The sequence below is a fragment of the Tachypleus tridentatus genome, chromosome 12, assembly GCF_004210375.1.
Source record: "Tachypleus tridentatus isolate NWPU-2018 chromosome 12, ASM421037v1, whole genome shotgun sequence".
NCBI lineage: Eukaryota > Metazoa > Arthropoda > Merostomata > Xiphosura > Limulidae > Tachypleus > Tachypleus tridentatus.
In genome coordinates this window covers 65,911,575-65,928,366 of record NC_134836.1, presented here as the reverse complement: position 1 = coordinate 65,928,366, position 16,792 = coordinate 65,911,575, and the positions used below count along the sequence as shown (strand labels likewise).

Here is a 16,792-nt window from a genome sequence, read left to right as displayed (position 1 = left end):
ACATAAATTAAAAATAAAAACAATTAGTGTTACTGATTTTATTCTCTTGAAAACTGTTGCTATTTCCTAACAGAATGTCTCCCTTAAAAAATACTAGAGGAAGACGTTTTGATTAACGGAATTTTAACATTAAAAATGAATTTATATCAAAGCTGGTCACAAAGAGGCCTTTCTGGAAGTGACATGGGTGATCTCGTTTACGAAATAGAATGAGTAATTTACAAAAAAAAATTGTTAGTGATAAAGTGTTGGAGTAATAGCACTGGAAGTTAAGAGTGGTTGATTTCAGTGTGCACGAATAACAGATCCAGTTGGAAGACCGAATAACATTCCGGATCGGGAATCCCTTGGAACTAGCTTGACTTAATATTGTATTTGCCTACTTTAGATGTCTGTGTATGTGTTAAATTTATTTTTGTGTTAATAATCTCATTGATATAATCCTTTCAAATAATATACAGATAATCCCAATGATATAATTCTTTGAGATACCAAAGAGATCATCCTGTTCATATAATCTTTCAGATAACATAGAGATAATTCCACTCATATAATCCTCTCAGATAAAATAGAAATAATCCCGTTGATATAATCCTTCCAAATATAATAAAGATAATCCCGTTGATATAATCCTTTCAAATATAATAGAGATAATTCCGTTGCCATAATTCTTTCCAGATAACCTAGAGATAATCCCATTGATATAATATTTTCAAATAACATAGAGATTATTCCATTCATATAATCTTTTTCAGATATCATAAAGATTATTTCATATTGATATAATCCTTTTGAGATAACATATCGATCATCCTGTTCATATAATCTTTCAGATAGCATAGAGATAATTCCACTCATATAATCCTCTCAGATAAAATAGAAATAATCCCGTTGATATAATCCTTCCAAATATAATAAAGATAATCCCGTTGATATAATCCTTTCAAATATAATAGAGATAATTCCGTTGACATAATTCTTTCAAATAACACATATATTATCCCACTGATGTAATTCTTTCAGATAACATAGAGATAATCCAATTAATATAATCCTTTCATATAGCATAGACATCTTCCTATTGATATAATATTTTCAGATATCATAAAGATAATCCCATTCATATAATCTATCAAATAACATATCGATCATCCTGTTTATATAATCCTTTCATATAAAATAGAGTTTATCCTGTTGATATAATCCTTTCAGATAAGACGATGATTATCTAATTGATATAATCCTTTCATTTAACATTCCATTCATATGATGCTTTCAGATAACACAGAGATAATCTAATCCCGTTAATATAATCCTTTCAGATAACATATCGATCATCCCGTTGATATAATCCTTTTAGATAACACATTGATCAATGTTATATTTTCTTTCCAAACAGATAACATAGAGATAATCCTTTGATATAATCCTTTCATACAGAAATAATCCAGTTGATATGAAAAGAGTCTGTCAGGAGGAAAGAGAAAATGTGCGTTTACAAAAATTAAAGGTGTGAAGTGTTGTCAGGATAGAAGTGTGTTTGGTTTCTTGTTAATTATGTTCTTATGGCTCAAGAATTGAAAAACTTCTGCAAAGGATGATTCCCGAGCAACCCTGAGCTTGTTCACAAAATATAAAATATGTGATAGTTTGATCTGAGGTTAGCAAGAGCAAAGCAATAGGGACGTTTACAACTTTCTACAACATGGAAATGGAAGAGTAGAGAACAAACTCGGAAATCTCACTGCACCTTTATTCTAAGATATGTAAAGTAACACTCGTGACACATTAGTAAGTTAAAATTTCTTTAACGCTAAAGATGGACTTAGCTATGTCTTGAAAAGAAAGAATAAAACGTACACACGTTCGTCAAATGTACAGTTCTGGAATTTTTGTCATATAATGGATGTATCACGTTACGACATTATTGTCCAATTTATCCCCAGAAAGATATACTGAGTTGAGCTTGTTTTGTTTGTTTTTTAATTTCGCGCAAAGCTACAAGAGGGCTATCTGCGCTAACTGTCCCTAATTTAATAATGTAACACTAGAGGAAAAGCAGCTAGTTATCACCATCTACCAACTCTTGGTCTACTCTTTTACCAACGAATAGTGGGGTTCACTGTCAGATTACAACGCCTTCGTGGCTGAAGGAATGAGCATGTTTGGTGTGGGGATTCGAACCCGCAAGCCTGAGATTACGAGTCGAGTGCCTTAACTCACATGGCCATGCTGACCCATTGAGGTTGATAGAGACGTATTTATTCAAACACGGAAATATGTAAAGTTTGAACTAATACAAATACACAGAACTCCTCTGAAGAGTCCTTAGAATATCTTCTCAGCTAGTGTCAGAGCAAGCCCGGCAAAACAAACCTGTTTAAATAGTGCCAGTCACGAAAAGAGTTGATTGAAGCAACAACAATGAACCAAATATTTTATATGAATCAGTCAATTAATTTTAAAAACACCTTTTCCACGTCTATAAATACAACTTTGTAAATCATACTTATGCAGTTGTGTATTACAGTTTTAAACTGTTTCTCTCCTTTAAACAAAATCTACTAAGATCATTTATCGTTAATACATTTCCAGTCACGCTTATACACTCGTGCATCAGGTTTTTCACATTTTCAGCGCTCTTTGCACTAGTAAGTTTACACCAAGAGTATTTCTGTAACCTCAGAATATTGGGTTGAAGAAACAAAATATTCTCAATGAAAATGTACATTCTAGCCAATCACCGATAACGTTAACTATTATTGGACACTAACACTGGCGTGATAACAACATACTCTTAGAGATGTAACATCAGCTTATTTGTCTCTAAACCGAACGATAAATCTGTTTCATTACGTAGTGATTCGAGACTTCAGCAGAACTGATGATTTCTATTCCAGTTGTCGACATCGAAGCTGTGGGTAAGTCCGTGAACTTGAAAATTACAATAAATATAAAATAAGCTTTACACATGATGAAAATAGAAGAATATGTGTTTTTAAAATGTCATACAACAAAGTATCAGACCGTAAAGAAATTAGACATTTCTAAAATCGTGTTTTTTGCTGAAATATCTCAAGTAAGAAATAAAACCTAAACAATGGAGGACAATACAAATTGTGTCATAAGAACTACTTGGTTTCTGATAGGCTTAACTTCAAATAAATCTGATGTCTGGTGTGTCTTTTCATTAAAAAAAAAACATTATGTAAATCATTTCTGGTGCTCAAGATGGGAGATTGTGTTTCTGAACTTAATAGCACGAAAAATATTACATGAAGCTTGTTTCATTTGTGCTGAAAAACTTGTGTCGATGTAATAAAAACAAGAACTGTTTACATAAAATGTTAAGCCTAGAAAGTGTTGATACATTTCAAGAACAAACTGAAAAATAACTACCAACAAAAAGTTCGAGTTCTTAAAACTGATAAAGATGTTTCTTCGCAAAGACATTTTGGAGTTCAAAGTTTTGTTTACTTTAATCGATTTCCCAATGTTTTATCAATCACTTATTTGTGTGTCTAAATACTTTGGTTAACGTGCTTACAGCTGTACTTGTTCAGTTACACTATTTCCACCTTGAAGACAAAAATCGTTATGCTCCAATAAAAGCTAATAAATTTATCATTCTGATATAGAGATTACAATATTTCGGGGTTGAAAACAACAACAATTATAAATGAGTCCGCATGATAAACATAAGATAGAAACATGTCAAAGAAGTTTAGACATTATTGAATAAAAGAAAAACATCAATTTGTGGAAACTGTACGTGTTAAAATCGTAAACAATTATTACTGACAACCCGTAAGGAAATCATGCCCAGTGCTTATTGTTGCTGGTCATCTGTATTCTTATATTTCCTTTGTGTTTCTCATCTGAGATTCGTAAAACATGTTCGCTGACATCCACTTTGGTCACAACTCAAATATTAAAATCACTCAAAAATAACGCTCACATAAATACGTGAATTATATTATTTAATATTTCCAAATCTGATTTCACTGCACTTCAATGAGTCATCGGAAAGGCTTGTAGCGCTAGAACCCTTGACGAACACAACACAAATAGCCAACTATGTAGCTTAGAATTATGTAACATGTTGTATATTTATTCTATAATTTTATCGTCAAAACTACAGCTACTCATTTGGTTATCTGTTCTGTGCCCACTATGGAAAGTCAAACTCTGTATATCAAGTTTATAAACATTTTAAACTTGATGTTTAGTCAGCTTCGAGCATGTTATTGTAAACTAGCCAAGACATAATTTACAGGACCGATGTAATACAAAGTTAAACAACTATTATTTCCACTATGTCTGTCAAATCCACTATAACACATTTTTCACTAATTCAACTAATATATGAATGGTAATTGGTAGGCTTACTAATTGTAAATCGAAATCAGATTTGACATCTATATAATACTGTTTCGTGAAGTACTCGGGTCTTTGAATGATTTGGTGAAAAGTACTAACTTCGTACATATCTCTGTGCGGGAAACGTGATGGTCAGGTGGTCGGGGGTTCGATACTCAACAACAAAAATTCACCCGTTCACTCGTGTGAGCGTCATTAAGCCACTCTCAATCCCACCATTTGTTGGTAAAGGAGTAGCCAAGAGTTTGCAGTAGGTGGTCATGACTAGCTGTCTTCCCTCTTGTCTTTCACTTCTAAAGTAAGGACGACTAGCCCAGACAGTCCTCGGGTAGTTTTGCGAGAATTAAAATTATATCTAGACGCGGCAATATTTCAAACTTGAGTACAGCAGTTTAAAAGTATGGATTACATAAAACATACAAATGCGCTGGAAGATATTTTATAAATGACTATTCTTCGTTTGTTTAATTTAACGAAAAGTTACTTGAGTCCTATATGCTCTAGAAATTCAAAATTGAAGTAATATACTAGAGGAAAAACAACTGTAAATGCCACCCACCACTAGCTCTTGAACTACTCTGGAATTTATTTTCAGTGAGTACAAACCCCAGAAGTTATGGCCATTTACTCTCTCATTCGTCAACATGAGTTTACAGATATCACCAAATCGCTTCATATAACCAATACTGCTTTTCTTGTGTCCCAGCTGTACTGATGAGTTCCGTATTGAGCGAAATGTGTCGGCGTTAATGGGCATTGGAAATATATCTTTATTGGAATAATTTTATTCGCTCTTTTACTCCTCAAATCGATAAGTGCCTAAGCAAAGAATGTAGTGTTAAATATATGATAAAAGTAACACTATCTTGTAACAAGTATAATTTTGCTTCTCTAACTTCGAAAATGCGTTCACACCGACCCAGTTGTTGTAATTAAACATATTGTTTTTTTACAGGGTTGAAACAAGCTGGTCAGCCGAGTACTGAAGCATTCCGTAAAGTGGCGTCAGAAATCCACCAAGCTTTCTCACAAATTGGTTTTGTTTACCTTGTAAACCATGGAATATCACAAGAACAAGTATGTCGTGCTCTTTTAATTACTTGTTTTTCTCAATTTTAATTTTGTTAAGATTGAGATAGGAAGTTTACAAAACGACAGAACAACATGTAGTTGTATATATCTTTTCTGTTTTCTAGTTTTCCGCCATTTTCCAGAAGTCCAGAGAGCTTTTTCTACTTCCTCTTGAAGTAAAAGAAAAATACAAAAGACTTCCATATCATTACTATGGCTACCTTAGTTCAGATAAAGAAATGTAGGTAGAAAATTAATACATAAAAAATATCCTTAAAAATAATGTAAATTTATTTTGTTATTTTCCCCCAATATATTTCATAAAATCACAATAAAAAGGTTAACAATAATCATTTTTGATTATAAAGATTTATTTCGGTAAGTGAAGAAGTGGAACTCCTGATAAATGAAAGTCTATCTTCCAAAAGTTCATCAGATATTCCTCAGTGCTGATTTATCTACTTTTTGATTTTATCTATTTAGATCAATGTTCTTAAACAATCGCGACGCAATATAATCATTTCTGTACTACTACCCCTTCGTTAGAAAGAAGCCAAAAATCAAACCGTTGAAATAGTATGGAACTAGATCCTGGTTCTCTAATCCTCCCGACCCAGCATGGCAAGGTGGTTAAGGCACTCGACTCGTAATCTGAGGGTCGTGGTATTGAATCCCTGTCACACCACACATGCTCGCCCTTTCAGCCGTGGGGGCGTTATAATGTTAAGCCAATCTTACTATTCGTTGGTAAGAGTAGCCCAAAAGTTGGCGGTGGGTGGTGATGACTAGCTGCCATCCCTATAGTATTACACTGCTAAATTAGGGAGGGCTAGCGCAGATAGCCCTTTTGTAGCTTTGCGCGAAATTCAAAAAACCAAACTATTTCTACTGATATCATTAAAACATAAAAAACACAACCTCAGATCTATATGAATGGAGCACTCTTTCAGACTGCTACATCTGCAAAATGTTTAGGATTTACATTTAACTCAAAACTAACGTGGGTAAACCACAGAAGTAACATTAGAACAAAAATTTGGCGAAGAACAAACTGTGCTAGAAGACTAACTGGTAAAACTAGTTTAGCAACAGCAGATAACATCATAAAAATCAGCAGATAACATCAAAAAAATATATAAAACGTACATTAGTCCTGTGAATAATTATGAATGCAGCTTCTGCATGGATAAATGTAAGTAACAAAAAACTACTTCAAACAAAACAAAATACACTACTTACAACAGCTTATAAAGTACCTAGAACAACACTGTCAGAATTCATGTATAAATACGCGCACATAGTAGATAGACTCCGACATAGCATAATGAATTATTTTGACAGAAATTGGAGTAAAAATGAACTGGTAAGCGAACTACACAGGAAGTGTATACATGATGAGGATAGACCTAAACACCTTTTCCCAGTGAATATATATTTTCTAAATAAAGAGAAAAGGTAATCTATAAACTAAACTACACATTAGTTTAGGGGTTAATTACTAAACTTTGAAAGGGTTTTTTAATGTAAATGTTTTATAGTTAATACCTATGTAGTGAAAGTGCAAATAATCATGGAACTATAAAGAAAAATGATTTTTGCACCAAGTGTATGTGTAGATAGTGCATGGACATTGCCCTGAAAGGGGCCTGAGTGGGTACGGGTTACGGTAGCCCTCGTGTGCAGTGTATAAATACACTTGACAGTTGTAAAAACAAATATAAAGGAAGTAGGAGAGGTCGACGAAACATGACCCTCCTGGGTATATAAACATCAATACCCAAATACCTATGAGAGAGAGAGAAAATATCACTAACAACAAATGTCCTCTGTTGGTTGTTAGCAAAACTCTACTTATTTTAAACATTCCACAGTTGTTAAAAACATCAACCACCCACTACGCTCAAATAGATATTTTGATAACGGAAAGAATAAAAACGATAAAATAAAGTGACGAAGATACAAAATAGGTTATTTGAATTAGTTATTAAAATAAATATCTTTATATTCATTTCTATTGTACCTGATCTCTAAAGTATAATAACAGATACCAAATATTTTTCTAATATTTTCATTTGTTGGAAAGCATGCTTCCAAAACGTACACACACACACAGTTTCTACACTATATGTGTATTTGGTTCTTATTTGCCCTGTTTAGGTAAGACTACTATTTGTATTAAGTAGACTGAGCAGTGTATATCACAGTGTTGTGTACCTTGTCCTCTAGAATGCGATTCTTCTCCTAAATAATTACGTGAAATAGTTATATTCACTTTCAAAGGAAATGTGCGTCTTGGTACAAAGTTCCTCCAACCTCAGTTTGTTCTTGACCTTCGACACTTTTACATGTTACCTTTTGAGTCCATTACAATAAAAGTGATCGACTTTCACTATCACCTGGTACATTGACGTATATGTACAAAGAATAACAAACTTCGCCCTTCACGAACACTCATCTTTTGTACCAGTTCTGATTATACATAAACACAGGAGCGAAACAAGACCACTTCTTCACCTTGGTTGTATATGGAGATTCATAGAACTTCTATTTACATTTACAAAACAAATTTACCAATTATTATCTCTGTTCAAAGAAACAAGTAACTAAATGTCCCCTGACTCCTTAAAGTTAACACCCACTGCGGTTCTTTCATCATTTAGTCTCCAGACGGGAATTTAAAAAGAAATAAAAGAAACTTATGAAATAGGGAACAGTGAATGTATCTTTCCATCTGATCAAGATGTTCCCGGATTCAAAGAAACTTGTCTTGACTTCATCGACTCGTGCGTGAACCTGTGTCGCCGTTTTTTGGTGGTTCTTGCCTTATCTTTAGGTAACATTTTGACTTCCATTTAGTTATGAGAATTATTTGTCAGTAGTATTTCTCCGATTATTTAACTAATATTACTAGGATAATGTCTGGTACAATATCATGTGTAAACAGATTTAACACATATTAAAACAGTTTGTTGATTTAGATGTTTGTTTCATTACCCACCCTCACCTGAAAATATTTCTGTTCTCCCATGTCTGTTTGTTGGGCGACATTTAGACCACCTATGGTGCAAAATATACATTAGTTTGTACATAATAAAAATAATGTTAAAAAAATTACTAATTTAAAACAATTTTGAACAATAATGAAATAGGTTTGTATCAAAGAACAATTTTCCACACTAACTTACAGATTAGTAATAGTATAAATAAATTGTATATGTTATGTTCAGTGGAAGAACGATATTTCTTCATATTGTTGTTTGTTTCTGTTCATTTTAAATTGTTTATTCTTAAGTGTTCTCTTAATTTCAAATCTTTTTAATGCCAGAAGTGTAAAAAAGTTTAAAGTACAAGATACACTTGCTGGTAGAGGAACATATTTATTTAATTACTTCACAGAAATTAAATTTATAATCTCAGTGTAATAAGTGTTTCTAATTTTCCCCTATAACCGACCTTTACAACTGAATGTTTTTGGTGCCCAGACCTCGCAGAAGACTTTTTCTTGAAGAGACACCAAGAACTCACTAAGTACAAAGAAAATGCATCAACATTAAGACTGCTGTACTACCCTCCTGTGACAGATGTGACTGACCTTACAACAACTGTTCGTTGCGGTGAACATTCTGACTTTGGAACGGTGACATTTTGTTTCAAGATAATGTTGGTGGTCTGGAGGTAACGATTAAATTAATGCTTTTAAAATGAATACAATTAAACTTTTAACCATAAAGATTTAATGTAATATAACTTTATAATCTGGAAATCGTGTCCACTGTGTATTGTTCTTGGTTATCTGTATTGTCTCTTCTTGCTTCTTTTTCTAAACCTCATCTCAGCTTCGTAAGACATGATGGCTGATATCCACGTAGGTCATAACTGAATATTAAAATCACAATATATTTAATTCTTATAAAATTATTTAATTGATTTATTTAATATTTCCTAGTGAATTTAACTGTCTTTCAGTGGCTGAGAGGGAAGTCTTTTGTTGTTATTTTAGCTAGTGTTGTAAGTCCAAATACATGCCACAGTGCCACTGAGGGGCATGCCTGATATAGAGCAGTCGAAGCTCGGGTCTCATCCATGCTATGTCACTTCCCTTGACCACAATATTTTCTCTGTACGTTGAATGAGTACATCAGCTAGTATATACAAAGAAACTGTATGTTGTACAATAATTAACCCTTTTCGTTGCTATAACAAATATTAAAAGGATTCATATTTAACCACACTTACAAACTCAAATACAGTGGTACCTCGGTTCTCGAACTTAATCCGTTCCAGAAGGCTGTTCGAAAACCGAATCAATTTTCCCATAAAAATACTGTAAATTAAATTAATCCCTTACAGACATTCAAAAATTACGCATTATGGATCATTTTAAGTAAAAATATTGCTTATTTATACCTGTATAATAATACTTGCATGCATAAAAACCACAAAAACTATAAAGACAATAAAAAGACAATAAATGAAAATTTAACTGCACTTCACCTCTGCTGAGGAAAGCTGATGGCGTAAGTGAAAAGTGGTGAGAAACATGGAGAGTAGGAGGGTTATTATTGTTTAGAAGGGGAGCCACCTTCCATAAAAACGTCAGGTAACTCTTTTTCTGGGGTTCTATTTCTTTTTTTTTTTTTTGTCTCTTTGCACCGTTACAACCTGCTTTAGAATCACTAGACCTATTTCTCACTAAAACTTGTCTAATGAGGTTCATTTTGCCTGCATTTTAAAATGTTTCTGAAGTAAGGCATGGCATTATCATTGAAAAGGTTTATGCTGCAGTTTGCTACACCTTAGTTAGGGTGAAATGTTTTCCCAAAACCTTGTAACTCTCTTCATTTTCCATACATTTCCTTGATTAGTGAATTAGGAGCATCCTCCCTTCCTTCCTCATCATCTGAAGACACTTCCTCAGTTGCCTTCTGTTGCTGCTTCTTCTGAAAATCTTTGAGTTCTTCCGTGGTGAGCTCAGTGTTGTGGTCTTCCACCAACACCTCCACATCCTCACCACTCACATTCAAGCCCATACACTTGCCTAGTGAGACAATACCCTTGACAACAAGCTCAGCCTCAAAGTCTCTATCTGCTTCTGAGTCTGGCCACAATTTCTTCGAGGCTGAGTTCATGGTCCTCAAAGACACTTCATCCAGGCTTTGTCTATGATCCTCAAGCAATGGAGGATATTAAAGTGATTTTTCCAGAACCCTCTGACGGTTAACTCTGTGTCACAGGTCACTTCAAAGCACTTTTGAAACAGTGCTTTGGTGTAGAGTTTCTTAAAATTCGATATGGCCTGCTGGTCCATGGGCTGAATGAGAGGAGTCGTGTTAGGGGGCAAAAGCTTCACCGTAATGAAACTGTACTCCTCCACCAACCCGTCCTCCAAGCCTGGTGGGTGAGTATGTGCATTGTCCATCACAAGAAGGGTTTTGAGTGGCAACTGTTTTTCCGTGAGGTAATTCTTTACACATGGGGCAAACACTTCATGGACCCACTCCATAAAAAATTGCCTGGTTACCCATTCTTTACTATTAGCCCTCCACATGACATTTAGTTTACTTTTCAAGACATTTTTCTTAAAAACCCTCGGGTCTCAGAATCGTACAAAAGCAAAGACTTACGTTTTAAGTCCCCACTTGCATTACTACATAACAATAGAGTTAGCCTGTCCTTCACTGGCTTGTGTCCTAGCAGTGACTTCTCCTCCTTGGTGATGTAGGTTCTCTTTGGCATTTTCTTCCAATAGAGGTCTGTCTCATCACAGTTGAACACTTGTTGGGGAATAAAACCCTCAGCTTCTACATGGTCCTTAAATTTCCTAACAAATTTATCAGCAGCGTCTTTGTTAGAACTGCACCCTCCCCATGTCTCACAACACAATGTATGCCAGTTCTCTTCCTAAATTTTTCAAACCACCCCTACTAGCATTAAAGACATCATTCGTATCAGCACTCGTTCCAGGGTTGTTTGTCAGGAGGTCAGCATGCAACTGCTTTGCTTTCTCACAAATGATAGTCTCAGAAATGCTATCACCAGTTAACTGTTTTTCATTTACCCAAATCAACAACAGGTTATCTACGTCTTCCATTGTTTGTGATCTTTGTTTCGTAAGCACTGTAACTACTTTTGCAACATCAGCTCCTTTGATGACCTCTTTATTTTTCAGTATGGTGCAGACTATAGACTTCGCCATACCAAACTGTGTTGCAAGGTCAGACACGCGAACGCCACTCTCATACTTCGCTATGAGATCTTTTTTCACCTCTATTGTAGCTGTAACAACTTTTCTTTCTGGTTTGCTGGTTTCATTTTCCTTCTTTGACCCCATGGTGGCTTATTTAATCAGAATATTTAGAAAAACAAAAAGAAAGAAAACTGAGAACGTTCACAGTAGATTTTAGCGAGGGTGTGGACTGAGCGAGAAGTGCGGGTAAAATGTTTTAGGCAAGCATGGCGTGGGCCGAAAATGGCCGAAGGGTCATCAGTCGGGATATTTCGGGGATTCGGGCCACGACAGCTTTGTTCGGGAAGCGCGTTTATGTTCGACAACCGGGACATTTTTCTCTCAAACAATCTGTTCGAAAACCGAATTGTTCGAGAACCGAGGTTCCCCTGTAATTTGTATTTTAGATTGATTTTCCTCAATGTCAACCTCGAAACTAGCACACCGATTATAAACAATTATAAAACTGATTATAGAAACAATAAAAATCACTTTATTATGGTGTATAACTTCACGTGAAAGGCGACAATTTATAAATCCTACATTTTTATATTTCAGTTGAAAACGAAAACAGGAGAATGGATATCTGCTGTCCCACTAGAGGAAGCCATTTTGGTAAACGTTGGAGATATGTTGGCAATCTGGAGCGATGGAGTATATCCGGCTACAGTGAGTGATAACAAATAAAAATGGAAGAACTTCGTTGCGAGGTCTATTAAACATAGTAGTAGTTTAACATGACAATATATATTTGTAACATTCTTATTAGTAAACAGTAATATTATATCTATACATAATATCAAAATATTTAATGTACAAACTTACTCACAGATAAATATTTATTATAAATATATTTTACTGAGTGATATCTAGAAGTATAGTAAGCTTGTGTAAATATCTTTTTTTCTCTCACATTGACCAAAAGCAGCAGTTTGTGTTTAAACACAAATTTAAAATATCAGTGATATAAAGTCAGCTAAGAGTTGATTAGTTATGTTATTTAAACCTAAAGCAAATATTTTATTTTGTAACTGATATAATAAAAACAAGTGCCTGGAAACTATAGTTTCTTCACTGTGCTTGCTTGCTGATAAATTTGAACAAAGTATTTAACTTTATTTTCTTATTCAAATAGTAATAATATTCTAATTGCACACCTTTGGTTGCACAATGTAGCCTCATCGAGTCCTGGTTCCGAAGGAGGAATCTAAAAAAGCAATGTTCAAGAAGTTCTGCGGCCTACTTTGTTAATCCTGATGGCATCGTTATGGTGGAACCTCTCAATGGATCCAACAGGTTTCCTACAGTTAACGCAGCTGAATATCTCGCCAACAAAATAAAAAATATAATTTCTTACTAGTGAAGCCTGGACGATCCGACCTTTAATGTTTGATACATTTAATACCTTGTCAGGAAATTAGTTAACGTTCCGCAAACAATACACGAAGTTCAATCAGTCGAGTTGCATGTGTACAACAAAGATCTATTGGGTTTTATTTACTTCTTCATGTGTTGAACGTGGATCAAGGGAGCGATTTATTAAACTTACGTATAGTCTGCTGTTCTCGTGTATTGCGATTACATTGTTATTTGCTTAAATAAAAGTGTATTTTACAAATAAAAAACCAATGAATGTAATGAACTTTATCATTTCGAGACACTTTAGCACCTGTTACCATGTTGATCATATTAAATAAAAGTGAAGTATAATCTTGTTTCCTCCTTTCCATGATGTATAATTATTACCTTGTTCCTTCCTTTCCATGAAGTATAAGTACAGTCTTGTGGCATCCTTTCTATGAAGGATAATTAGAACCTTGTTCCCTCCTTCCCATGAAGAATAAGTACAACCTTGCTCCACCCTTTCTCTTGCGCATGTGATAATGAAAAAGTACTATTAATATTTTCTTTCATTATGATTGTTTTGTACAAAGCTACACGTGGGTTATCTACACTAGCCTCTTCTCAAGTCCTACTCTAATAGAACAAAGAGATTTGATAGCCACAATTATAACGCACCCGCTGCTCCAAAGTTTGGAGAGTAACTTCGCTGCTATGAGACGATAGACATACTTAGATCAGTATGTTACCAGGAAGTTTTTACGTTTGTTTAGCAAAGAATGTTAAACGACAGATCAGATTCGCTGATTATGGAAGTTATAATTTCTTACTAAATGGTGTAAAAAACTAGTAGAGTACAAAAGTCTGATAGTGTTTACATTAAATAACTTTAAGATAATGCTTTCTTATCCCTCAAATTTAATGGATTTTGGCTTCGTTATTGGATAGTTATTATACAAGTCAAACACTTATACATATCTTCCACGATTGTGTAAAACAGTTTGTCAGTAAGCAGTTTACATGAAATATTGTGTCTTTAAGGAACGGCAAGAAAATATGAAAATAGTATGTGTGAGAGTTTAGAAAATAAAGTTGAATCTGCAATGTTTTTAAACACCAATAAAAAAAAAATTCACGAACAGATATTGTAACAGAAAAACATTTGAAATGAAACATGCACAGTGACAAGTTCAAACCTTTTTAAATTTAGTGAATGTAGTTTTCATAAGCAACTGTTATTATGGATTTAGTCACGTAGAAACAACGTGACTAAGCCTGTTAAAGAGTTTCTCAGCAAGAATTAGAATCCAACATTTTCCAATTTTCTTTGGTGTTGGAGTTTATTTTTCAGTATTTTAGACAAACTGTACGTATTACAATCGCTCCACCCAGTTTTATTTAATCTAAATTTCTTGAATCAGTATGTATAGTTTTCATATTAACCTATCAACTTTTATCCTGAAGGTTTAGGGTAAACTCCAAGTAGGTTTCCCTAAATTATTGTTCTGATGTCTTCAGTAACAATCGTTAGTACTTTAAATACTGCAGGAAAAGACTAGTGCAGAAACTGTATTCAAAGGTATTATCATTATTATTAATATGTTAATATAATTGTTGCTTAAGTAACGATGATTGTTACCTGTATTAGTGATTGTTATCTAACATCAGAATAATTCTAGTGTTACGTTAGGGTGGAACCTCTGAATAGATTCAACAGGTTTCCTACAGTTAACGCGACTGAATATCTCGCCAACAAATTTAAAAAATACTTGTTATCAGTGAAGCCTGGGCGATCTGACCTTTAAGATTTGATACATTATATACCTAGTCAGGAAATTAGTTAACGTTTCCTAAACAATACACCAAGATCACTCAATCGATTTCCATATGTACAACAAAGATCTATTGGGTTTTATTTAAACGTTTGTGTTGAACGTGAATACAAGGTGTCATTTATAAAATTTACTTATAGTTTGTTATTTCATGTATCGCGATTACATTATGTTATTTGCTTAAATAAAAGTGTATCTTACAAATATAAACCAATGAATGTACTTTGTTTATCATATCAAAAGACTTTAGCACCCGTAACAATGTTGATCATATCAAATGAGAGTTAAGTACAGTCTTGTGACGTCATGGAAATAATCGAAAAGTACTGTTAATATATATATTTTTTTCATTTTCTACTAAGCTACACATGGGCTATCTGCAATAGCCTCGTCTCTAGTGCTACTGCAATGAAACAAAGAGACTTAACAGCCACAATTATAACGCACCCACCGCTCCAAACTGCAGAGCGTGATTTTCCCGTAATAGGACGAGTTTGTTTTTGTTTGTTTTTTGGAATTTCGCACAAAGCTACTCGAGGGCTATCTGTGCTAGCCGTCCCTAATTTAGCAGTGTAAGACTAGAGGGAAGGCAGCTAGTCATCACCACTCACGGCCAACTCTTGGGCTACTCTTTTACCAACGAATAGTGGGATTGACCGTTACATTATACACCGACACGGCTGGGAGGGTGAGCATGTTTAGTGTGACGCGGGCGAAAACCCGCGACCCTCGGATTACGAGTCGTACGCCTTACGCGCTTGGCCATGCCAGGCCGAATAGGACGAGTGTCATAGTTCCTATCCATAGCCCTGTAAAATAGCCAACGAGTTTTTATGTCTGTTTAGCAAATAATATTAATAGACAGATCAAATTCACTGACTATGGAAGTTATAACTGGTGAAAAAACTAGTTCAACATAAATATCGTGTGGTGTTTATAATAAATGGCTTTACAATAATTCTTTATCCTCTCAATTTTGTGGATTTTTGCTTCGTTATTGAATAAATATTAGGTTGAGGAATAATTCGTGAGCGTTTTTAAATAATTTCATTCAAGCATTACATGCAAAACTATACAATACTTCAATGCATGAACACATTACACCCAAAACATTTATTATGATACGTTATTTCATGTAATACCTAGGTATATAGTATGCATTGTTTTAAACGAAATTGCCAGAAATTAAATGCGAAAAGCAGATGGTGTCGAAAATGCTCGATTTTGTCCACTTGACATTCCATTTAATGAGCTGAAAATGAGAGCAAAAATTAAAGACATATGAAAATCAAACACACCATCTATTAGAGCAAAAAAGTATCTACCAAATGACATGAAATATTTTGCGAAAGCGTTTCATTTAGGAATATTTTTTTTTAACTTGAAAAAACGCTCACGAATTATTCCTCAACCCAATACATTAATTCAATATTTGTACATCTCTTCCATGTTTCTGTAAAGCAATTTGTTTATCAACGAGTGGTTTACATGACAGTTTTAGTGACAGAGGAGGGTTTTGTTTACTTAAGGTCGTGCTGAATGATGACCTTTTGGTAAAAATGGCAAAAGACATAAATTAAAAATAAAAAACAATTAGTGTTACTGATTTTATTCTCTTGAAAACTGTTGCTATTTCCTAACAGAATGTCTCCCTTAAAAATACTAGAGGAAGACGTTTTGATTAACGGGAATTTTAACATTAAAAAATGAATTTATATCAAAGCTGGTCACAAAGAGGCCTTTCTGGAAGTGACATGGGTGATCTCGTTTACGAAATAGAATGAGTAATTTACAAAAAAAAATTGTTAGTGATAAAGTGTTGGAGTAATAGCACTGGAAGTTAAGGTGGTTGATTTCAGTGTGCACGAATAACAGATCCAGTTGGAAGACCGAATAACATTCCGGATCGGGAATCCCTTGGAACTAGCTTGACTTAATATTG

At 34.2% G+C, this 16,792-nt stretch overlaps 1 protein-coding gene across 2 annotated transcripts; it reads left to right on the top strand.

The window, feature by feature from the left end:
* Positions 1-2,680: 2,680 nt before the first annotated feature.
* Positions 2,681-12,473, top strand: LOC143233446 (uncharacterized). Of its 2 annotated transcripts, XM_076469693.1 has the most exons (6): positions 2,681-2,921; positions 5,336-5,457; positions 5,577-5,692; positions 8,112-8,284; positions 8,934-9,126; positions 12,236-12,473. In XM_076469693.1, the coding sequence occupies exons 1-4, from the start codon at positions 2,885-2,887 to the stop codon at positions 8,128-8,130; spliced, it is 294 nt and encodes a 97-aa protein (XP_076325808.1). In that variant the 5' UTR covers positions 2,681-2,884; the 3' UTR covers positions 8,131-8,284; positions 8,934-9,126; positions 12,236-12,473. The 2 variants fall into 2 exon arrangements, 1 of the variants encoding a protein (XP_076325808.1); XR_013018158.1 differs by lacking the exons at positions 5,336-5,457; positions 5,577-5,692 and having other exon boundaries at positions 2,818-2,921; positions 12,236-12,467.
* The last annotated feature ends 4,319 nt before the right edge of the window (positions 12,474-16,792 follow it).

Excerpts from the sequence above, each read along its gene's own strand:
- LOC143233446 (XM_076469693.1), top strand. The coding sequence starts at position 2,885 with ATGATTTCTATTCCAGTTGTCGACATCGAAGCTGTGG. Across the intron at positions 2,922-5,335 it reads TGTCGACATCGAAGCTGTGG|GGTTGAAACAAGCTGGTCAG; the intron begins GTAAGTCCGTGA and ends GTTTTTTTACAG. Across the intron at positions 5,458-5,576 it reads ATGGAATATCACAAGAACAA|TTTTCCGCCATTTTCCAGAA; the intron begins GTATGTCGTGCT and ends TCTGTTTTCTAG.